Genomic DNA, 19,968 nt, shown 5'->3' with positions numbered 1-19,968 from the left:
GTTACTAAGATAGCCCACACACGTAAACACACATCTAAACCATGTCATCCTCGTTCAAGCTCCTTTGCTTCTTTATGAATGATCCACAGCTCCTGGAAAGAAGCAGCAACTGATAGGACTAAAAAGAGATGTTTTAAATTGATTTTATAATATTTATATAATTAACAATGTAGACACTTTAAACACGAGTGAGTGAATGACTGGACAGCTGTGTGTGTGAAGGAGGATGGAGTATGAGTGTGTGTGCACACATGCGTGGGATTTTCTTATGGGGAAATGAGGAAACCGTAGCACGGTGGGTGGGTATGGACATGCCAAGCGGCCAGTGTTGTCTCCCAGCGTGGAGGGTGCCTCGTCGCGGCAACACCTGCCTGAGTGCACGCGCCTGTGAAGAAAGGGCCTCCTTGTCTTTCACTGTTTTCGACCTGCTTCCCACTGAGGGAAAAAGAATAAAATAAAAAGACCATTGGTGGCTAGTTGGATTTCACCTTCTATTTTCGGGGGAGTGAACTGATTGAATGCGCACATTTTTCCAAGCACAGAGTGTGTCCACCCACCCATCTCTCCCATGTGGCCATTGCGACGCAGTCCCCAGATGTGACACTGTGCTAATCACAACCGAATGCCTGACAGCAGAACACAGATGTTCCCTACTCTGCTCTTTCTGCATCGCTCTGATTAAAGGATTCTCAAGGAGGGGACTCAGCATACTGTGCCATTTCTAAGAAAATCAGCAAGCTGTGAGTGCAGTAAATATCTGTTTAATTTACAAACATCAGTAGTATAACTGATATTAGTCTGGAGAAAGACAAAGCACATTGAATTATACATGTACATCTAATTTTCTCTGTAAAAAACGTTTTTGGAAAGAAACATCTGCCTTTACAGGATACCCTGGGATTTTAAGGAGGGAAGAGCACAGTCCACTATAAATCGTTATCAATTCTACATTGTAATTTAGCAGCAAACATGTTAATGTGGGGACATTAAGGTAACAAAGGAGCTTTATTGGTTGGGAAAAAAATCACAGTTCTTGACATTACAGCCTTTTCTCTCAGCACCCCCACCACCCTCCCCAAAGGGCCAAAAAGGTCAAGGGGACATTAACGTGTGAAAGATCTACCTTCTAGTGTTGACTGCTACACACCCTGTGTGTTCGGTGAGGACAGGGGCCACTCCTTTCTGTACAGGACGGTCTCATGCAAGGACTTGTGCACTGGCTGCAGGTGTCCCCAGCGAGGCCAGTAGGTCAGTGACACCAGGGGTCAGATGTCAAAGTAAACAAGCAGACCAACACGCATTTATCCCAAGATAACACCCTATGTTAGTTCTATTGCCAAAAAAAAATCCTGATTTTTAGATTTGAAAAATGTACAAAAATATCAGGACAATTATAAATTAATATATATTAAAGCATCGAGAAACAGCAAAAAGGATGGCCTAAAATGTTAAGTACAATGTACTTTGATACAATAAATATTTCTCATCGAAACTGAATACTGTATAGGGCTGTTTAGAACTCATAGAAACAAAAATTCATATTATTACTAATTTATTTATCAATAATCTATTGGTTCTTTATCATCTCTTTTATCATTTATATTACAAAAAAATTAATACTGGAAAACGGTAGATAAACACTTTTGTGTGCTTCTTCTGCTAACATGCTGACATTTAAAAAAGAAGATACAATTTTAGCCTTCCCGTCTTCTCTCAGGAACGGAACCCAGGTTGTTTTCGGGACGCTCTATGTTTTGCACAAAATATTTCTCATCCGTTTGTTCTCTCTGGGAATGGTGGGTCCCACTCCTCCGCCTAGCCTCCTGCCTCACTCGCGTGTGCTTGGCGTGACCTGGTGAACGCAGAGCCGCGGACCAGGGGCAAGTTCACGGCGGCGCGCAGCAGCTCGGGCCTCCCTCCTACGCATCTGTGCTTCTGCGGGTCTTCGGCGGCGCGTTCGGAGGGGGGGGGGGGGACCCAGGCCGCTGCGGTTCCCATCGCGGTCCTCCCGTGTCCGGGGTGACCAGCCTTCACACTTCTCCAGCGTCGGGGAAGCTGTAGTTCAAGCATTTCTATTTTTTTTTTCCAAATGCAGAAAAAAAAGTCTTTATTCTCATAATAAAAATAAGTCTGTTCTGTAATTTACAATATATTTCAAATATTTCCACTATGAAGCATTCACGCGTCCCCACGCGGTCAGGGAGGAGACCGCAGCTCCCCGAGACGAGCGCCGCGGGGCGGGCGGTTAGGAGGCGCACCGGGCGCAGCCGCACTTGACCACCTTCTCCACCTCGTCCACGAAGGAGGAGCCGTCCGTGCACTCGAAAGAGTATTTCCGCCGCTTGCTCCGCAGGGGCGCGCAGCACTGCCCGCCCGCACACCCGCCTCTGCACTCCAGGCGGGAGACCTTCTTGGTCGTCTGGCAAGCGGCGTAGCCCTGCTGCTTTTGGTAATAATCTCTGATCCGCTCCCCTTGACAGGAGACTTCTAGGGAAGAACAAAAAGCACAAGCACTTTAAGGGCGGTCTCCCTGTGTCCGTCGTGCGGAGTGACCACGAATGCGCACCTGGAATCAGGGGTGGCAGGTCCGCTTCCTGTTTGTAACTGCTATTGTCAGTGTTAGGCTTAAATGACATATTACGGACCATTGGCGTGGCCTGCTCGTTTTTTTTTATTTTTTATTTGCAAAATGCTGCTTTTTTTGGCCTTTATTTTCAGCAGAGTGCACACTAGAAATGTGAACTATGAATACTATGGCCATTGGACTGACAAGAATATTGGATTCCTAAGTCTTTTCCTTTATGGCAAAAATATACATCTTCTGTTTTTACACTCCCAACAGCTGGTTCTGTTTACCGCAGGGAGCAGTTTCAGAGAGCACGCAATTTAATTTATTAGACCTGGGGTTTAATATCATTCAATCTGTTACTTAATACAAGTAACATTCCGCTAACTTCTTACATTATCCGGTAGGAGCTAGTTCAAAAAGAGCCATCTGCTAAAAGGTTCTTTTCTGTCTGGTCCCGATACACTCAGCCAAACCCGAGCCAGGTAGGGGCAGGGCATCCTGCTCATGGGAGGAGAAAGGTGGGCCAGCAAGTCCGCCCTGCATAATGAGCTGGGATACATGAGTTCGATTCTAAGGTCAGAGGTGACTTTCTCCTCACACTACAGCCAAATTATTAGCTCTCTCTTCTCTGTGCCAGAAGACGAATTCATAAGGTATTTGGGTGTGAACATCAGGTACAGGTAAGAAAGGAGTCAAGTTAAGTGCACTCCTATGGAAGGCCGAAAGGAGTATTTCCGTTGCATATCGAGCTGTGAGCAGACAACCGAAGGCCCCGTGAAAATCCTGCAGGGCAGGGTTGGGACAGTGGGAAATAAATCGACAGCAGCAACTACAAGTCACATAAAGCCCTGGCACCTACCCCTCCCCTCTCTGGCTCTCTCTCTCATCCTGTCTCCCGGTCTCTCCTTTTGCTTTTGTAGATGGCGAGGAGCCTGGCTGGTCTGGCTTACCTCTGTCACAGCTGTCCCCGGTGTACCCACTGCTGCATTCACAGTAGGGCTGCCCCAGGCCCGAGAGCCTGCATTTCCCGTGCTTGCACTTGATGGCCTGGCAGGGGTTCAGCAGATCCTCCTCTTCATCACAGAGGACACCCCCATGGCCCTCCAGGCACTTACAGCTGTAGGAGAAAGCGTTGATGGGCAGGCAGGTGCCGTGCACACATCTGCAGAGAGGAGGGACGCAGGAGTGAAAATGGGTTAGTAGGAAGGGTAGGGATGGAGGGATGGTGATGGCAGAAATGTGAAGAAGACAGTTTAAGGAGCTGACTTCCTTCCCCTCCTTCTTCCCCTCCCTCCCTCTGGGTTTGCTTTGAGGGTTGCAATATGGGTGTTCACCTACCAAATAGCCCAAACTTACTTATTTCCAAGACAGGGGTCATTGGTCCTCTGGTCACAGAGGGGCCCCGTCCACCCTTCCTCGCACTCGCAGGTGAAGCCTGAGGGGCTGCCGGCCTGGCACGTGCCGTGGGCGCACACCTTCTTGTGGCACGGCTCGCAGCCCGGCAGGATGCCGGTTTGCATGGGCACCTTACGGAAGTCCTGCAGCTCACTGTTGATGTAGAGGTTGCGGATGCAGCCGTGGAAGCTGGTGCCGTTCTGCCCGGGGGCCTGGCGCAGGGCTGCCGCCACGTTGTTCTTCCCGGGCATTCCTGGAGCGGGGGACAGAGAGTCAGAGGTCAGTCAGGCTTTGTGGGGACTCCTCGGCCATTTGCCACCCAGACGCTGCTCTCAGCTCTTCCCGCGGGGTGGCCGTCTGTGTGACACTTCTTTAGGAGAAACGGATGTCACGAGCATCCAGTCCTGTGGGTCTCAACCTGCCTGCACTCCGAGAGCCCGTGGTACGGATGCTTGGCACCTCAGCCCAGACCTCCTTGACCCGATTTCCTGGGCAGGGTTGGGGCGGCAGAAGAGGTGCTTTGCTTTTGTTTTTTGACAAGGCACTCCGGGCAATTTTAGTGAACAACTAGATAAAGGACCTAGTTCACTGATGGTCAATTTTTAATTTTTAGTATTTGTTTCAAGCCAAAGCTGACACGGAGGGGGCAGGAGTACATACAATCTGAAAGCAGAGCTACTCTACTTCAAGGTAGGATTTGGAAGGGGGCGGAGGTAGTGCTCTCTTCTCTCTCTACACTCACCCCTCAACCAGGACACATCCCCCCAGAAGCCTCGAATTCCTCAATGCGAGGTTGGTAATTCCCTGACCCATCCCGTCTCTTAAAGACGAAGGGCCCCAGGCCCGAAGAGCTCGGGCGGCACACTCGACATCCCCCGGCAGGACGGAGTTGGCGTGAGGCAGGTGAGATGAGCCTTGCCATCTCTGGTCACAGTTCGGTCCATCCAGGCTCAGAGGGCGAGGGCTGGGCTTCACAGTGACTGTGGATGCTGCTGGGCCTGCCAGATGCTAAGCTCGAGAGCAGTCCAGCTCACCACTGACAACATCCGGAGCCCAGTCGTGGGTCTCTGTGCCTGGAACATCTCACCACGCTTCCTATCAGGATGGCACCTCATTCGCACCATTTTTTTTCCCTTGCTAATGGAGAGTGAAATCATGAAATTCCAAGAAATCGGAACTACAAACAAAATAACTTCCTCCAAACACAGAATTTGCAATCTTTGTACGTATGCATTCCACTAGTGATAGTCATCTCGCAACCCACATTTGGCAACACTGAGGAATCTTTCCACGGCTTATGCCAGACCCTGAAATAGTTCCTGGACGGGCTCTGACCGAAGGCAGCTGTCCAGGCCGCTGTGGGAGGCTCAGAGAGCAGCTGGCTTCCCCCTGGTGTCCATGTCCTTGTTGTGCCTGGACTCCGAGCTTCTGGCTGGAGGGTCTACGGGCTTTGCTGGTTAGAAGGTCCAAGCATCCCAGCTCTCCCGGGCCCTGCCTTGTGGCATCGTCACCTTTCCTATTCACAGGGGCCCTGTTTGCAGGCACTGAAGTCAGATAGCCAGGCACACAGCACCACATGCTGGAGGTCAGTCTTGATTGTTGGTTCTGTGTGCACTTGGGCTGGTCATTTCCCTTCTCTGAGGCTTGGTTTTCTACATGAGTGGATAGACCAAAACAGTTGTTCCCAAGCTGGTCAGACGTAAGAACCAGCAGATGTGCGTGTTCAGAAGGCGGCTCCTGTCCCGCCTCCCTCCCCACCTTGAGTCTGACGCTGCAGGAAGCCCAGCGGGCAGGGCAGGCGTCTAGACATGCACGTGCACCTCAGGGAGCTCGGAGCCGGGCCGGTGCACAACCACACGCAGACGGCACTGATTTACGTGTCTTGGTTTTGAAGTTCCGGGAGCTCAAGCTTTTCGTCTACGTCCATCTGGCCTTGGAAACTGGGTGCTTCTGTAGAGCAAGGTCAGAAGGATGAAGTGTGCCACTTCCAGGAGAGGACTGGTGACAGGAAGTCCCTTAGTCTGGGAGAAGATGTTCTAATTTAATCTTATCTGTCATGTGTGTGGACTTTAATGTCCACATGTTTCCAAACTATTTTTTAAAAATTTTATTTATTTATTTTTAGAGAGGGAAGGGAGGGAGACAGAGAGAGAGAAACATCCATGTGTGGTTGCTGGGGGCCGTGGCCTGCAACCCGGGCATGTGCCCTGACTGGGAATCAAACCTGCGATACTTTGGTTCGCAGCCCGCACTCAATCCACTGAGCTACGCCAGCCAGGGCTCCAAACTTTTTAGCTTGTTTTGATTGGGTTATGATACATATATATGCACATGTCAAGATCAAATATACACTCGTGATGTTCCGCAGTGGGGACAAACAGGAAACCTGTTCCTTTTATTCCCAGAGCTAACGATTGTTTGAGGTCTTACTTGTTGCTAACAAGCAAGAGAGAGAGACTCACAGCTAGAGAGCAGGATGACAGCTTTGGCGGGTGGGGGTGGAAGGATCGAGCACAAAGGAAAAAGAACTCGTGGACACAGACAACAGTGTGTGATTGCGGAGGGAGGGGGTGGAGGTGGGGGAGGGTAGAAGAGGGATAAACGGTGATGGAAAAAATTCAGTAAAAACAATCTACTAAGAAAAGGAATAGACCCATGTTTTTTTTTTCTTTCTTTTAGCTTGTCGTCTGTGCCATGGACTGTAGCTGGAGGTCAATCGACAGGTAACCCAGTAGGAGATTTTTAGGTTTAACAAACTCTCCTGTTTCAAAATGACCATAAAGGGGTTAAGGGTCAGAGCTGAGGGTCAGAGCTGAGGCCCAACAGTGACATTAGGAGATTTGTGACATGCTGGTGGGTCTTTCCGTGTAGGTCTTGACTCTTGTTTTTAACCCGTTAGGTAACATGACCCGTTCTGACTGGGTTATTGCGCGGAGAAGCAGAAAGAGTAGATTGCTTTGCGTTGAGCGAGGCCTGTGTCACGGGTAACTGATCACCCACGGGTGAGGTACAGCTGCCCCCCTCTTCTGCTAGAGCATGCTTCTGCAGGGGGCCTAGGGCATGGGGTCATCACTGAGGGGTGCCCCGGTTTGCAGACTGGGAGAGAAGAGAGAGCTTGTTTGCCTCACTCTCCTCCGCTCTCTCAGGTTCCCCTGCCTTCCCCATAGAGATCCAGGGCTGCGGTTTCATGACTGCCTTGTGTTTCTTTGTTGTTGCTGTTGTTTTAAGATTTTTAAACATTTAATCTTTATTGCATTTTTTCCCATTGTCATTGAGTTCCCTTCTACTCCCCTCCCCCCAGCAAGCACCACACTGTTCTCCTTAAGCTGGACTTCCCTTGCATAGACTTAGAATTCCTTCTAAGTCACGGAAGCGGTTTTCGTCAGGCCTGGGTGGACAGCGGCACTGGGTGCATGTCCAGTCCCCCTACCGGCAGAAGGATGACCACTGATAGTTTGGAATTTTAAACTTTTTTTTTCCCTTTTGGAAAACGTGCTGACCCAAGCACTCCCATTCTGTAATTCCCACCTCCCCGCACCGTATTCTAAAAGGGTTTACAAAGCTTTCATGAAATGGTTTCTAATGAAAGCATAAGGAAATCAGTGAAGAACAAATCCAGAGAAACACCGACAGCCACAAACCTTCGGCTGCATCCCTTTCTGCTCTATGTTAATCAGTGAGTGGCAATGCAGGTGGCCGTGGGTCAAACAGGCCTGGACTTAAATGAGGTGCCTGTCACTTCAGAGCTTTGTGAACTTGGAGGAGTTTTATGAAGTCCCTGAGATTGCCTCTTCGGGACTGTAAAACAAAAAAAAAGTCACACCTAGTTCCTCAAGTCCCTGAGGAATCAGAGTGCAAAAGAAGCATCCTGCTGAGCACACACCATGTGCTTAGTAGATACAATTTCACTCCCTCCTCAGGTACTTCTGTGACTGGCTTCACCCACCCCAAGGCAACAGCTGCTGACGGCCATACTGGCCAAATGGAAGGCTTCTGTCTTTTAATGAATCTCACAGTTGTGACTCCCATGTAGCAACTAGTCTACTTGCTGCACAGACTTAACATGTGATACATTTGATTACTTGAAAAGGTGCTTGCTTTCCCCATTCTCCTGGGCACAGAAGAGATTGTTTATTTCAACTCTGTATCCTGCAGCACGAAGTATTCACTTAGTTCCCAGCATGCCGGAGATGCTTGATAAATATTCACAGAGTGGAACCAAAGGCTTTGAAAGACTTTTAACTCTCTCGAAATACTCAAAAACCCCATCAAAGTGCTACAATTTTCTATTGCAAATGACTGAAAATAAAAGTGCTCTGGACGTTCAGGATAATTCCAAAAACTGCTGTCAGGGAAGGCTTTGAGGGGGTCGAGAAAATTGCGTAGCAGCCAGAGGTTACTATTTTGATGGGAATGATGTGAACTTCATAAAATACCTGTCATGGCGAAGAAATCAGTGACACTGACCTGTAGAAAACCTTTAGCTTATTTATCTGTAAAATAAGTTAATTTCATCAGTTATTTCACTTCAGTTCAAAGTGATTTAATTCAACATTACGTGCTTTGCTTCTTTGCCTGGAATTTGAAATTCTATGTCTCCGGTTTATATGGGCTCCTCCCAGCAGAGGCAAGAGTGGGAGCGCTCTCCTTGGTCGACCCCCTCCCTGGGCTCCTTCAGAATCTCGCTCACATTTCCTCCCTCACCTATTCACTCATCTGACTTCTTGGTTGAAAATACAGTCCAAAGTCGTTATTACTCCAAGCCCGAATCCACACGCTGAACCCTCGCTCTCATTCACTCACAGTAAGGTCACAGCTAAACGAAAACATCATCTACTATCCCAACACAGTTTGCACATTTAGTTTGCTTGCATGTTCATTCATTCAGTCTCATTAACAATTATCCTGTCATCTACATGAGTCAGCAACCGGTGGCCCGGACATTCCCAGTGTGGTAACAAGTCACAGAAGCTGGAGTGTCCACGGGCGCTGGCGGGGGTCATGCGCTCCAGTGTGTATCCAACTTGTTTCACCACTTTGTTCACTGTCTGACTTGACCTCTCTCTGCTTTCTTTTCCCCAAGACCAGATCAAATAACAAGATGGAATTCTCTGATGTGTACATTGCCCAGCATGCAGCAGACACACGGAACCAAGAACAACTTTCTCCACCCCAGTGACACTTGGAGCTGGGATTACAAAATGGGCCCTCAACAGCGATCTAGGGCTCTTTCTTTTCTGTCCTTGCTGTCCATCTCGCAGCGACTGATCCCTGCTGGTCAATGACCACGGCACCAACAACTGCAGAATCAGTCTTTGAGGAGAATCATCGGGTTGGGGGACCCACTGGATGTGGGAGAGAGCTTACCTCCTACGTAGAGTGGGGAGTCAAAACTCAGAGTGGACTGCTTTGACAAGTTGGTGATGATTTTGGGGCTCCCTCCATCCACGGAGAGGGAGAGGCTCTGATCCAGGGCGAGTAGTTCCACAATGTGAAAGTTTCCATCGTTGATCGTCTCCACACTACAGACAGACAGACAGACAGACAGAGAAGCAAAACTAAGATGATGTGTTCATGTTCTTCATGTTAAAGAAGTCACAATACAAACTCCAATAAACACTTCTTAGGAACAGATACTCCTGTCTAACATTAATGAAGATAACCATTAGTTGATGTAAAAATAAAAGATATTTTTTATGTGATACTATTTCTATCCTTAGGAACAGATATAAGCCTGTTCTTCCATTGGGAGAAGCAGAAAAGACTATATTTACTATCCAGTAACATTCTCTTATCACTGTCCATCACTATCCAGTCACATTCTCTTAATATACAAAGTCTGTCTGAAAAAGTCCAGTCTTTGTTAATATAATGAGAATAGTTTTCATGAAATTGATGTCACTTGGCAGCCAAGGCAAGTGGACTAGAATGTGCATGCGTGAACAATGATGACTTCACTATACTAGTCATTGGGGGCAATAGACACTGTTGAGTGAGCATGTGTACTGTGTGGTTGTTACATTCAGAATGACCAAATAAGTAGAGCAATGAATCTGCATCAAATTTTGCCTTAAGCTTGAGCATTCCTCCGTGGAAACTATTCAGATGATTCAGAAGGCTGCAGCTATGGGCAACTGGTGATTGGCAGCTTCATCATGACAATATGCCCACTTATGCATCATGTCTCATACAAAGTTTTTTGGTGAAACATCAAATCACCCAAGTGACTCAGCCCCACTACAGCCCAGATTTGGAGCCTTGTGATCTCTGGCTTTTCCCAAAACTAAAATCACCTTTGAAAGGGAAGAGATTTTGGACCGTCGATGGGATTCGAGAAAATACGACAGGGCAGCTGATGGTGATTGGGAGAACTGTGTGAGGTCTCAAGGTGTCTACTCTGAAGGGGACTGGGGTGTCACTGTCCTATGTATAATGTTGCTTGTATCCTGCATCTTCTTCAATAAGTGTCTCTTTTTCATAGGACATGGCTGGGTACTTTCTGGACAGACCTCATATATAAATTACAAAAGATGCCTGATGTATTTGCTGTTAAATGCCACACAAGTTGCACTCACTAAGAAACTGTTAATCCAAGTCGCATGCAGAAGACAAGGGACCCACACCTGTGTGACATATCTTCTACAGACACTAAAGGTAGCAGATGAGCGGCACCTGCTCTCCTCAGTACTGCACAGACGGCTCATTAGAACCAAACATTCCCAAATGCAGGACGGTCCAATGTGGGAGGATCACTGCACTCTTTAAAGCATGTTACCTGATAACACATATTCTTAATTTCTTTGGATTTTTCAGAGGACTGCCCATCAAATGACGCTACTGTGAAGGAGTCTATGCTCAGTGCACAGGAGGCAATGGCAGACTGAACAGAACGTGGGCCAGAGGCCCAGCCAGGGGTCTAGGGGTGACAGGGGTCCTTCCATTTCTCGTCTGCAGCTTCCCAGGGCAAGGGGCAACAGTTACTCCCAAAATTCTGGGGGGGGGCGCGGCGGCGTATGAACATTTATGATACGGACAAAAAGAAGAAGATTAAGAAACTTAGATAAATAAAAAACGAGGGTTGAAAACAGGATGAAGTTGGGTGCTATCAGTGACCAGGTGCTGCCTGGTCTCTCAGGGCGGCTGTGAATCCGTGAGCGCGCTGCTGCAGCAGAGGAGGAGCAGAGGGAGGAGGGGACCGAGACACAGGGCGTGCCAGCCACAGGCTCACCTTCCGCTGTGGACGCCGAGCATGGTGTGCATTCCAACTGGGGCCAGAGGTAAACAGTGGATACCAAAGAGCTAATATAACAGTCTTTTGACTGGAAAGATTTTTTTAAATGGCTCCAGAATGAAAATATCGAAGCACATGTTGAAGGGATTGGGAATACCTAACATTCCCTACACAAGATGTTTACTTAGATTTCCAGGCCATTGGTATTTGAATTTGCAAACAGGTCAAACCTGGAAAACAACCGAAAAGTGCACTGGCATTTCTGCATGGGTGTCACCACAGAAATCTAATCTTATTGCCTTTTTTAATTTAATTGCCTACGTAGGATAGGAAGGTTTTGTGATTTGATAACAATATAAAGCATTCTGTAGACCTGTGACATTTGAGGTTCTCGTTTTAAGTGCTTCAAGTAGTCCCTGCTGGGATCTTTGATAATCTGTCTCAAATATCATGTTTAAACAATGTTAGATATGCTAATAAGTATTTCTGCCTTCTACACATTTAATTATCCCTTTAAAATCAACAACCCCTCCCCCACTATATGAGGAAATCATTTGCTAAGTAAAGTTGCATTGTGACTGTTAATGGTCTTAAATATTAATTTTCTAAGGGGATATGCTGAATAGTACTATCAAACAGTTGTGAAGTGTACAGATTTTTGATGCCAAATAAACTTGGATTTGAATTCAGGTCTTGAAATTTAAAAACATTTGACTTTAGGTAAGTTACTTAATTGTTAATAAAGTTCAGTTTTCTCTTCAGTAGATGTTAATAAATATTTACCCCTCTTGTGATAAATTTGAGGGCTATAGGAGATAAATTTTTAAAAATGCAAAGCAAAGCATCCAGCATATGGAAAGGACAAAGTTCAATGTTAGTGTCACTGTCACCAACACCCCCACAGTTATCATCCAAAAAATGCCATACTATCTTCAGGAAGAAATGAGGCCAGTTGTTATTTTTTAATAATAATTGTAAGATAATATTAAAGACTGACAGAAACATGATAGCTACTTTGGGGGCATATCTTGTTCAAGTTGCTAAAAGTTTTACGTGAAACATTAAAATAAAGATGTACACAGAGAAGACAGTGGCCAACTGCTTTTTCTTTGCGACCAGACAGAGCTCTCAAAGTGGTTTCCCATGAATGTTCTATGACTGTAATTAAGTCATAGATAACAATAATGAGGCCCCTGTTTCCTTTACCATTGTAAAAGGAAGACCTCTGTGTACTGGGGAGTGGGTTCTGACAACGGTGGGTCAGACAACGGTTTCAGACAATCGATCCGGGCATGTCATCATGGACGGTGGTGTTTGGTTTGATACAGTACAACTGAGCGCACTCCTCTACAGCAGGAGCCATGCATACTTATTTCTGTGCTCCTTCATGTATCCACTAGAGTGTCTGGGATAGGGTAGTTGCTCAATAAGTACATGGTAAGCAATGAAATACAAGGGAGATGTATTAAGTATTACGTATGTAGTTTTTTTAGGAATACTAACTGGATAATAGTAAAAAACAGTCAAGAGACTTCAAGCGTTCTTCGGGCAGGACATGGAAACAATTTATTTTATTTTTATTTATTTTTTAAAAGATTTTATTTATTTATTTTTAGAGAGAGGGGAAGGGAAGGAGAAAGAGAGGGAGAGTAATTAATATGTGGTTGCCCCTGTCATGCCCCCCACTGGGGACCTGGCCCACAACCCTGGCATGCGCCCTGACTGGGAATTGAACTGGTGACCCTTTGGTTCGCAGGCCAGCCCTCAATCTACTGAGCCACACCAGCTAAGGCTAAACAAGTGTATTTTATTTAAAATGTTGGATTGTACAGTGGCCGTACCCTAAAGGGCAATGCTGGGAGCTAAATCTTGTTTGGCTTCTTGTCCTCAGTCTCATCAGATGTGCGACACTGGATTCATGACTTCGGGTCATTTTTCTCTGCTTTATTTTCCTCATCAGAAAGATGGGACTAACAAGACCAAAGAATTACACAACACACACTATGAGCTGGGTACTGTTCCAAGAATGTGACATGTATTAACTCATTTAAGACTCACAACAAGGCGAAGGTTTGGGCGCTGAGGGTACTCAAGGCGGCACTGCCAGCGGCCACACAGAGTTCAAGGCAGGTGGCCTGGCTCCAGAGGATGTGCTTTTGATTATTACGCCTCACTTTTGAAAAAACACTCAAAGAGTAACTAGCCTGTACAATCCTCATGTGTTCTCACCACAAACAAGCCTTTAATAGGGTGATTTCTCTCCCAAAATAGCCTAGGAATAAAGTTCTATGGAAAATCGCCTTATGTGATGGTTGCACGACTTCGACATTCACTAAAAATCAAGGAATTGTAAAAATAATGTAGTAATCTTATGACGAGAGTCTAAATTCAGTGAAGGTTATGAGAAAGCATCTAAAGTACAGAGACGTGAAACTTGGATTTGGGTTTCATTTTCCAAACTATAAGTAAAATTCAGACTGCCTTGGGTTTTCCTCCTCCCCAAAGCTGCAAGTGCCCAGTCTGATCGTTCCAGACCTTGGCAAGAGTTATCACCGAGCTTAATTCCATTTCTAGTTCCCTATAATTAAGGCCCCACTCTGATCTTTTAATAGGTAAGTATTGTAAAATTAATAGTTTCAGAATTTTTTTTCTTGGTTTTTAAGGTGGCATTGTGTGGCTGGGGCCTGAGGAGAAAATGCGAGAGCTAAGAGTATTCTAAATTGGTGTCCCACGCTGTCTTGTAAAGCATGTGACAGGCTGGGGGATGACCCGGCGCAACCTTTGAATATAAAAGCAGTGACCAGGCACAACGGCTGCAACACAACAGAACTCGGTCATCATCGATTTTACCGTCTATCACGGTCATGGCCTGCCTACCAGCTCTCCAGGCCCGACGGCCTTTCCGGTTCGGAGGAGCATGGACAAGTCCTCTCGCTCTCTCTCCTCTTGAGGGGGCTGTGTGTTCGATGACTCACAGAAACCAGAAGCGAGCCACTTAGCAGCGCGCCCTTCCACTGGGAACGTACAGCCTTTACGGCCTTTATTACGTAATTCAGTCTTGCTACGCTCATCTGTTACCTGAGATTTGATTTTCTTGAATTTCTAAACGGCTGTATAAAAACAAAGCAGCTGCTCAGCGATGTCTCGTGGTGTGCTGCAGAGAAAGAGTTTAAACACTCGGGGCTTAAGAGAAGAGAGCCTGTAATTTGCCTCGGATTTTCCTAATGTACGTGGGACACGTGAACAGTGGCTTTTATATTTCTATCTCAACCATAAATCTTCAGTGATTTTAGTAACTTAATAAAAACCCATAGAGTTCACTTTGCTATGCAAGGTACAGCTTTTTTGCCTTAAAAATTTAAAGCATCGGTTGGCATATTCCATGCAATGAAATAGGAATATGCAAAACAAGACAAATTCAACTGGTCACCTCATTTTGGTATCTCTGGGCTGAAGATACTTCAGCTGTGAAGAGGGGCGGTAATGAAGAATTTCCCTGACTACATCTTTTAAGTCAAAAGGAATGGGAGGCTAAACAGGATTAAAGATATTTTTGTACAAGCCTAAGAGTTTTCACAGGATGTTTTAAAAAATAATGAGTTTATCAAGTAAAGTTATATTTGAATCAGTACTTTGGAATCAAATTAATTAAAATGCCCTGAAATAGAAAGTGACTTCTATATACAGCGAGAGTCACCTGTAAGACAATAACATTGCACTTGGGTACTTCAGGATCTGGATATTGGAGCATGAAGAATACCCATAAACCACCACCACTGCCAATCATTGTGAGCCTACTGTGTGCCTAGCACTATCATAGGAGCTTTACAGTTGTTACTTCCGATTCTCCCAAACACACATGAAAAACAGATCAAAGTCCAGTTGCTCAGATGAGAAAATAGAAGCACAGGGAGGTGAGGTAACTTCCTCCAAGTTACAAAGCTGGTAAACAGTGGTGTCTTCCCGAATGGAATAGCAAGAAGAGCTGAGTCTTATCTTGGAAACGAGAAGACCGTATTGATTTGGTTTCTCCAAAGAGACCTGATTCTTTATTATTATTATTATTATTAGCATTAGCATTATTATTAATCTAAGCCTGTAAGTTGCTTAACTTGAAGGCTATGTAGCGAACGGATCCCGAGGAGTCAGCAGGGGAAACTCCTCTGAGGGTGTGCACATTCCCTAAATACCAAAGCTGATTTGTACGTGGTATAATCCTATACTTTTATTAGATATTTATCTGGTTTCCTAGTTTTGAACAGTAGTTGACTATGTTTCCAAAGAATCCGTTTGGTTTGGAAAATGACATTAATTTGAACCTACAGAAAGAAGCATGCCATTTCCTACTTTTAAAAAAATGTTTTTGACTATCTAGATGAAGACAGAGTCACTTTGAAAGGCAATCAATTATCAGCCTGCTTGAGAAAAAAAAATGGGTTGCTCCCTTCCTGTCTGAGGGACTGTTGCTGATATTAGCTTTGAGTTTAGACTGTCATCCATCCATTCATTCATTCATTCATTCATCCATTCATTCACTCATTCATTCCTGGCACTATTACCAAGTCTCTTTTGATGCAATTCTCTAAGCAGTGTAAAAACTAGGTACATGTGTGACACGTGTGATGTTCTACATTCATTCACTTGTCTGGCAGTTTCTGTCATCTCTGTGGTTGCTGATTAGGTCCCCGAGACAGCAGGGTGCTGGCGAATGTTCAGTGAGTGGCTGTCTGAAATAAGAAAAAGAGCCTGGATTTTTACTGATTTCTGTGGTGGAAATCCTCCCAACGTGGCTGGGTTCAAGGCCAACATCAAGCATGAGGCCATGGAACTCAGACAGGAGAAGAGATGCACGTCCAGAGCTCTCAGAGCACAGCTCAAACATAATCCTTTCACAAAAGTGGTTCTGAAATTCCAATCACCTGGAGGCTTACGGAAACAAAAATTCGGGGGCATATCTGTCATCTGAACCCGAAACTAGAGGCAGAGCCGAGTAATTTGTATTCTAACACACCCTCCGGTGGTTCTGAGGCACACTGTTCGGAAACGGCTGCCCCGCACCACCACCCGCACGTCTGGCCCTGTCGGCAGTGAGCACGTCTACCAGGAACCACGACCTTCTGAAGTCAGATGCAAGACATGAAACGAGAAAGTGTGTGCGCTACTTCAGTTCTGCTGGGAGAGGAATAATTACTACATCTTGAATTTTCTTAAACACACTGAGGCTCCATGAACTACTCCCTCTAGACATAACTTGAGGAGATAATGGTTCTCGTACAGATTCATTTGAGACAGTAACTGGCATCTGAAATGAAACTTTTTAAAGCAAATAAAATGTCCTATAGAAACAATAGCTTAATGTGTGACAATTTTCCCCTAATTTAGTCAGATTTTATTTTACTAAAGTAAACTCCATTTCCATCAATGTCGCAAAGAGACTACACACCTGAAAAGATGCACCTGTGGTACCAAGTGATTCCTGTACGCGATGCTCCAACACCACATCACATAATCCATAATTTGGGAAAAACGTTGACCGAAGCTATCTTTCATAATATAAAATCATGCCATTAAACTGAACTTAAACTGAACATATTCTCTGAGGTAAGAATAAATAAAAAATACCTCCTTTGAAAACATTCATATAGTGACTTTTCTAATGTTAAGTCAAGTAGAAGCATATTCAGATTTGAAAATTTAATTCAACCCGACAAAATGGGTCTTAAGCAACAGTGTTATTGATGGGTTCTGCTATAATGCTGGGGAAGGGATACCTTTCATCACAGGTCACATCCTAGCAAAGCCTGACCAAGGTCGGAAGCGTTTGGATAACTGTCAGAAAGTTAGTAGGAGCAGAGTTAAGACGTGAGACAAATTCCAAGTTGACGATGAAGGACAGAGAAAGACTGGGAGGAACTCTGCTCCACTCCCGATGCCCGAGGAGGACCTGGCGATGCCTCTCAGTGAAGTCAGGGATGAGACAGGGGCACAGGTTGGGGTGGAGCAAAGGAAAGGCACTCAGTTTCAGACATTCTGCAGTGATAATCCCAACAGGCATCCTTTTTACTATTTGGTATGCATTGCTCTACATATTTTACCCGTGTCAAACCATAAAATTCCCGCTACAGTCCCCCAAAGACGAAACTAGGATCAATTATAACCACTGACCAGGCGAGGCCCAGAGACCTTATGCCATTTGCTGAAGGCACATAGTTAACAGGTGGCAGAGCTGGGTCTCGAGTGAAGGCAGACTGCTCTAGGGCACCTGTTCTTTTCATCACTTTGATTTGCAATTTGAGTGACACTAACGTTCACGTGGTTCGAAAATGGAAACGGTGTAACATGGTATTCTCATACAAGTCTTGCTCCATCCCACTCTTTCCTCTCTATCCCTCGTTTGCCTGTGCAAATACAAGGAGATAAAAATACAAAAATGTATCAACGTTTGACACTGTTCTGCCTTGCTTTATTTATTTATTTTTTTGCTTGAGCAAGATACCTTGGGAATCTTTCAATGTAATATACAGGGAAACTCCTCATTTTTTCCCTTCCTTCATCCCTTTTCTTTTTAACGGTGCATTCCATTTTTGTGGCTGCACCATGCATAGTTTGTTTAGACTGAAATTTGGGTTGTTTCCCAACCTTTGTTTTCACAACCAGTGCCACAGAGAATTACCTGGCACACAGGTTGTTTCTGTGTCTTTAGCTACCTCTGCAGGATCAACTTCCCGAAGTGGGGTTTCATAGGTGAGAGGACTAGTGCTTTTGTAATTTTGATAGATACTTTCAAAATGCTCTCTGCAGAAAGTGTAAAACAACCTGTACTTCTACTCTTTTTTTTTAAATTTTTATTTTAATCATTGTTCAAGTACAGTTTTCTCCCTTTTACTCCCATTCCAGCCCGCCAACCCATCCCTCCCCACAGCCCTCCCATTACCACCCTCCCCCTGGTTTTTGTCCATGTGTCCTTTAAGTTTGTTCCTGTAAACCCTTCCCATTCTCCCCTGAAATTCCCTCTTCTCTCCCCTCTGGTCACTGTCAGCCTGTCTTCTATTTCTGTACTTCTACTCTTAATGTGTAAGGACTGAGGGTACACTTTCAACTGCTCTACAACACTCCACAGAAAAAGATACCAGGAAAACCTTCCCGTATTGTTAGCGGGTAGGTAAGAATGAAGACAATGTGAGTGAGTGAGGACGCAGCGGAGTTTACAATCTGATATCTCCCTGCCCCAGAGAGACCTCATGGGGCAGGGGCCACATCACTGTTTCCACAAATGACTCCAAGGCACAGGAAATTAAGTACCTTGCCTGGGTTTACACATTAGCAATTGGCCAAGCCTAGATCTGAATGCATATCTTAACCACTATGATTCTTACTTGTCAAATACTATATCCTCCTAGTGTATTGAAATAATTTCATTGTTCTCCATGGTTTCAATTACACGAAAGTATTTTTCTATTCCAAATTGGAGTATTAATATATTCATATTATATATACACATATAATTCATATTGATCAACCAATTAATCAAACTATCATCTTTATTCAAATTCCAAGTAGTTGTTGTTCCTTTTCTTTTCCTTAAAAAATATAATAGCTTTTCTTCATGGCTGTGCTGCAAACCAAAGAGCAAGAATTAACAGCTGTGCCTTCCCTGGACCTCTGGTTCACACCGAAAAGTGTGCCGTGTGCTATTCTGCTTCTACATAAGAGCCACAGCGTACACATTATTGTTTGTTGGGTAAACATGGTAATGAAGATAAATTCAAAATAAGCTCTTTAGAGTAAGTCATCCTTTGGATATAATTATTTGGGTTTCTACAATTTTTCGAGAAATACTTTAAGTATATATTTTTTGTGAATTCCAGATTTAATAAGCCAACCTCAAGAACTTTGATTATGGTTTCTGAAAGTTTTTGGCTATTGCACGGCATAAAATGAAACAAAAACAGTCAAAACCAAAAATGAACCACAAAATCCATTTTCTGACATCTTTTTACAGGCTGCAGCAGACCGAGGGTCCGTGATAGAGGGCCTCGCAATCTCCACAGCGTTGGCGCTGACTCGTTTCCATGTGGGGAGGAACTAACGGCTGCATTCCTCCTGGAAACCAGTAATTATGCGTTTGTTTCCACGCTGTAAATATTCCCAAGTGGGTTAGCTCACCACCAGAAGGATTCCGTGCATGGCTGCAAATGGCATCGACTTTCCTGGAACTTTCAGGAAGGATCAAACAGGACGCGAAGGCTTTTAAAGCACACCGACATATGTGTGCATGTGTGTATGCACCTATGTGTGTATATATGTATACACACATATATATAAGAATAATATCAGTGATATAGAGGTCAGTGTCTCCACTTAGTTGTCATCAGTGCCCGAAGATTGGCTGCCAAGCTTGTTTGGCCTATAGCTGCACTGTGATACCCACCAACGGTGTTTTTAAATAATGGGAATCAATATTTAAGGGAGATAAAGCTTTATAGCTAAAAAGAGTTCAATCTCTGCCTTTGCTTGAAGAATCTGGAGTTGCACAAACCCACATTTTTGTGAGGCCGCACCGGGGAGAGCCGAGTAGATGTCGTGCGGCCCTGTTTGGACAGAGGTGTGCTTCGGGTTTGCTCCAGGCACGACCACTCCTGCGACATCACCACATCAAGGCTATTGGCGATAGAGGGATAGGTCTCTGAAAAGTCAGATCTCCTCCAAAGTCACGGGATGAGAGCAGATTCTTTTCTTTCCACTGGTCTTTTTAGTTGATTCGAGTTGCCGA

At 45.1% G+C, this 19,968-nt stretch overlaps 1 protein-coding gene across 10 annotated transcripts in view; it reads right to left on the bottom strand.

The window, feature by feature from the left end:
• Nucleotides 1–751: 751 nt before the first annotated feature.
• Nucleotides 752–19,968, bottom strand: part of SLIT2 (slit guidance ligand 2) — a 324,610-nt gene continuing 305,393 nt past the window's right edge. For all 10 annotated transcript variants that reach the window (XM_045834199.1, XM_045834202.1, XM_045834201.1 and 7 more), the window contains 4 exons: nt 9,332–9,486; nt 3,926–4,217; nt 3,520–3,731; nt 752–2,487 (listed from right to left, as the gene is read on the bottom strand). In XM_045834199.1, coding sequence (XP_045690155.1) covers nt 2,246–2,487; nt 3,520–3,731; nt 3,926–4,217; nt 9,332–9,486 — 901 coding nt within the window. In that variant the 3' untranslated portion in view covers nt 752–2,245. The remainder of the gene's footprint in view (nt 2,488–3,519; nt 3,732–3,925; nt 4,218–9,331; nt 9,487–19,968) is intronic.

This window comes from Phyllostomus hastatus, unplaced genomic scaffold (genome assembly GCF_019186645.2).
Source record: "Phyllostomus hastatus isolate PE091 unplaced genomic scaffold, TTU_PhHast_1.1 phas_contig_196, whole genome shotgun sequence".
Lineage (NCBI taxonomy): Eukaryota > Metazoa > Chordata > Mammalia > Chiroptera > Phyllostomidae > Phyllostomus > Phyllostomus hastatus.
The sequence above is the reverse complement of the archived record's forward strand: the minus strand, read 5'-3'. Positions and strand labels throughout refer to the sequence as shown.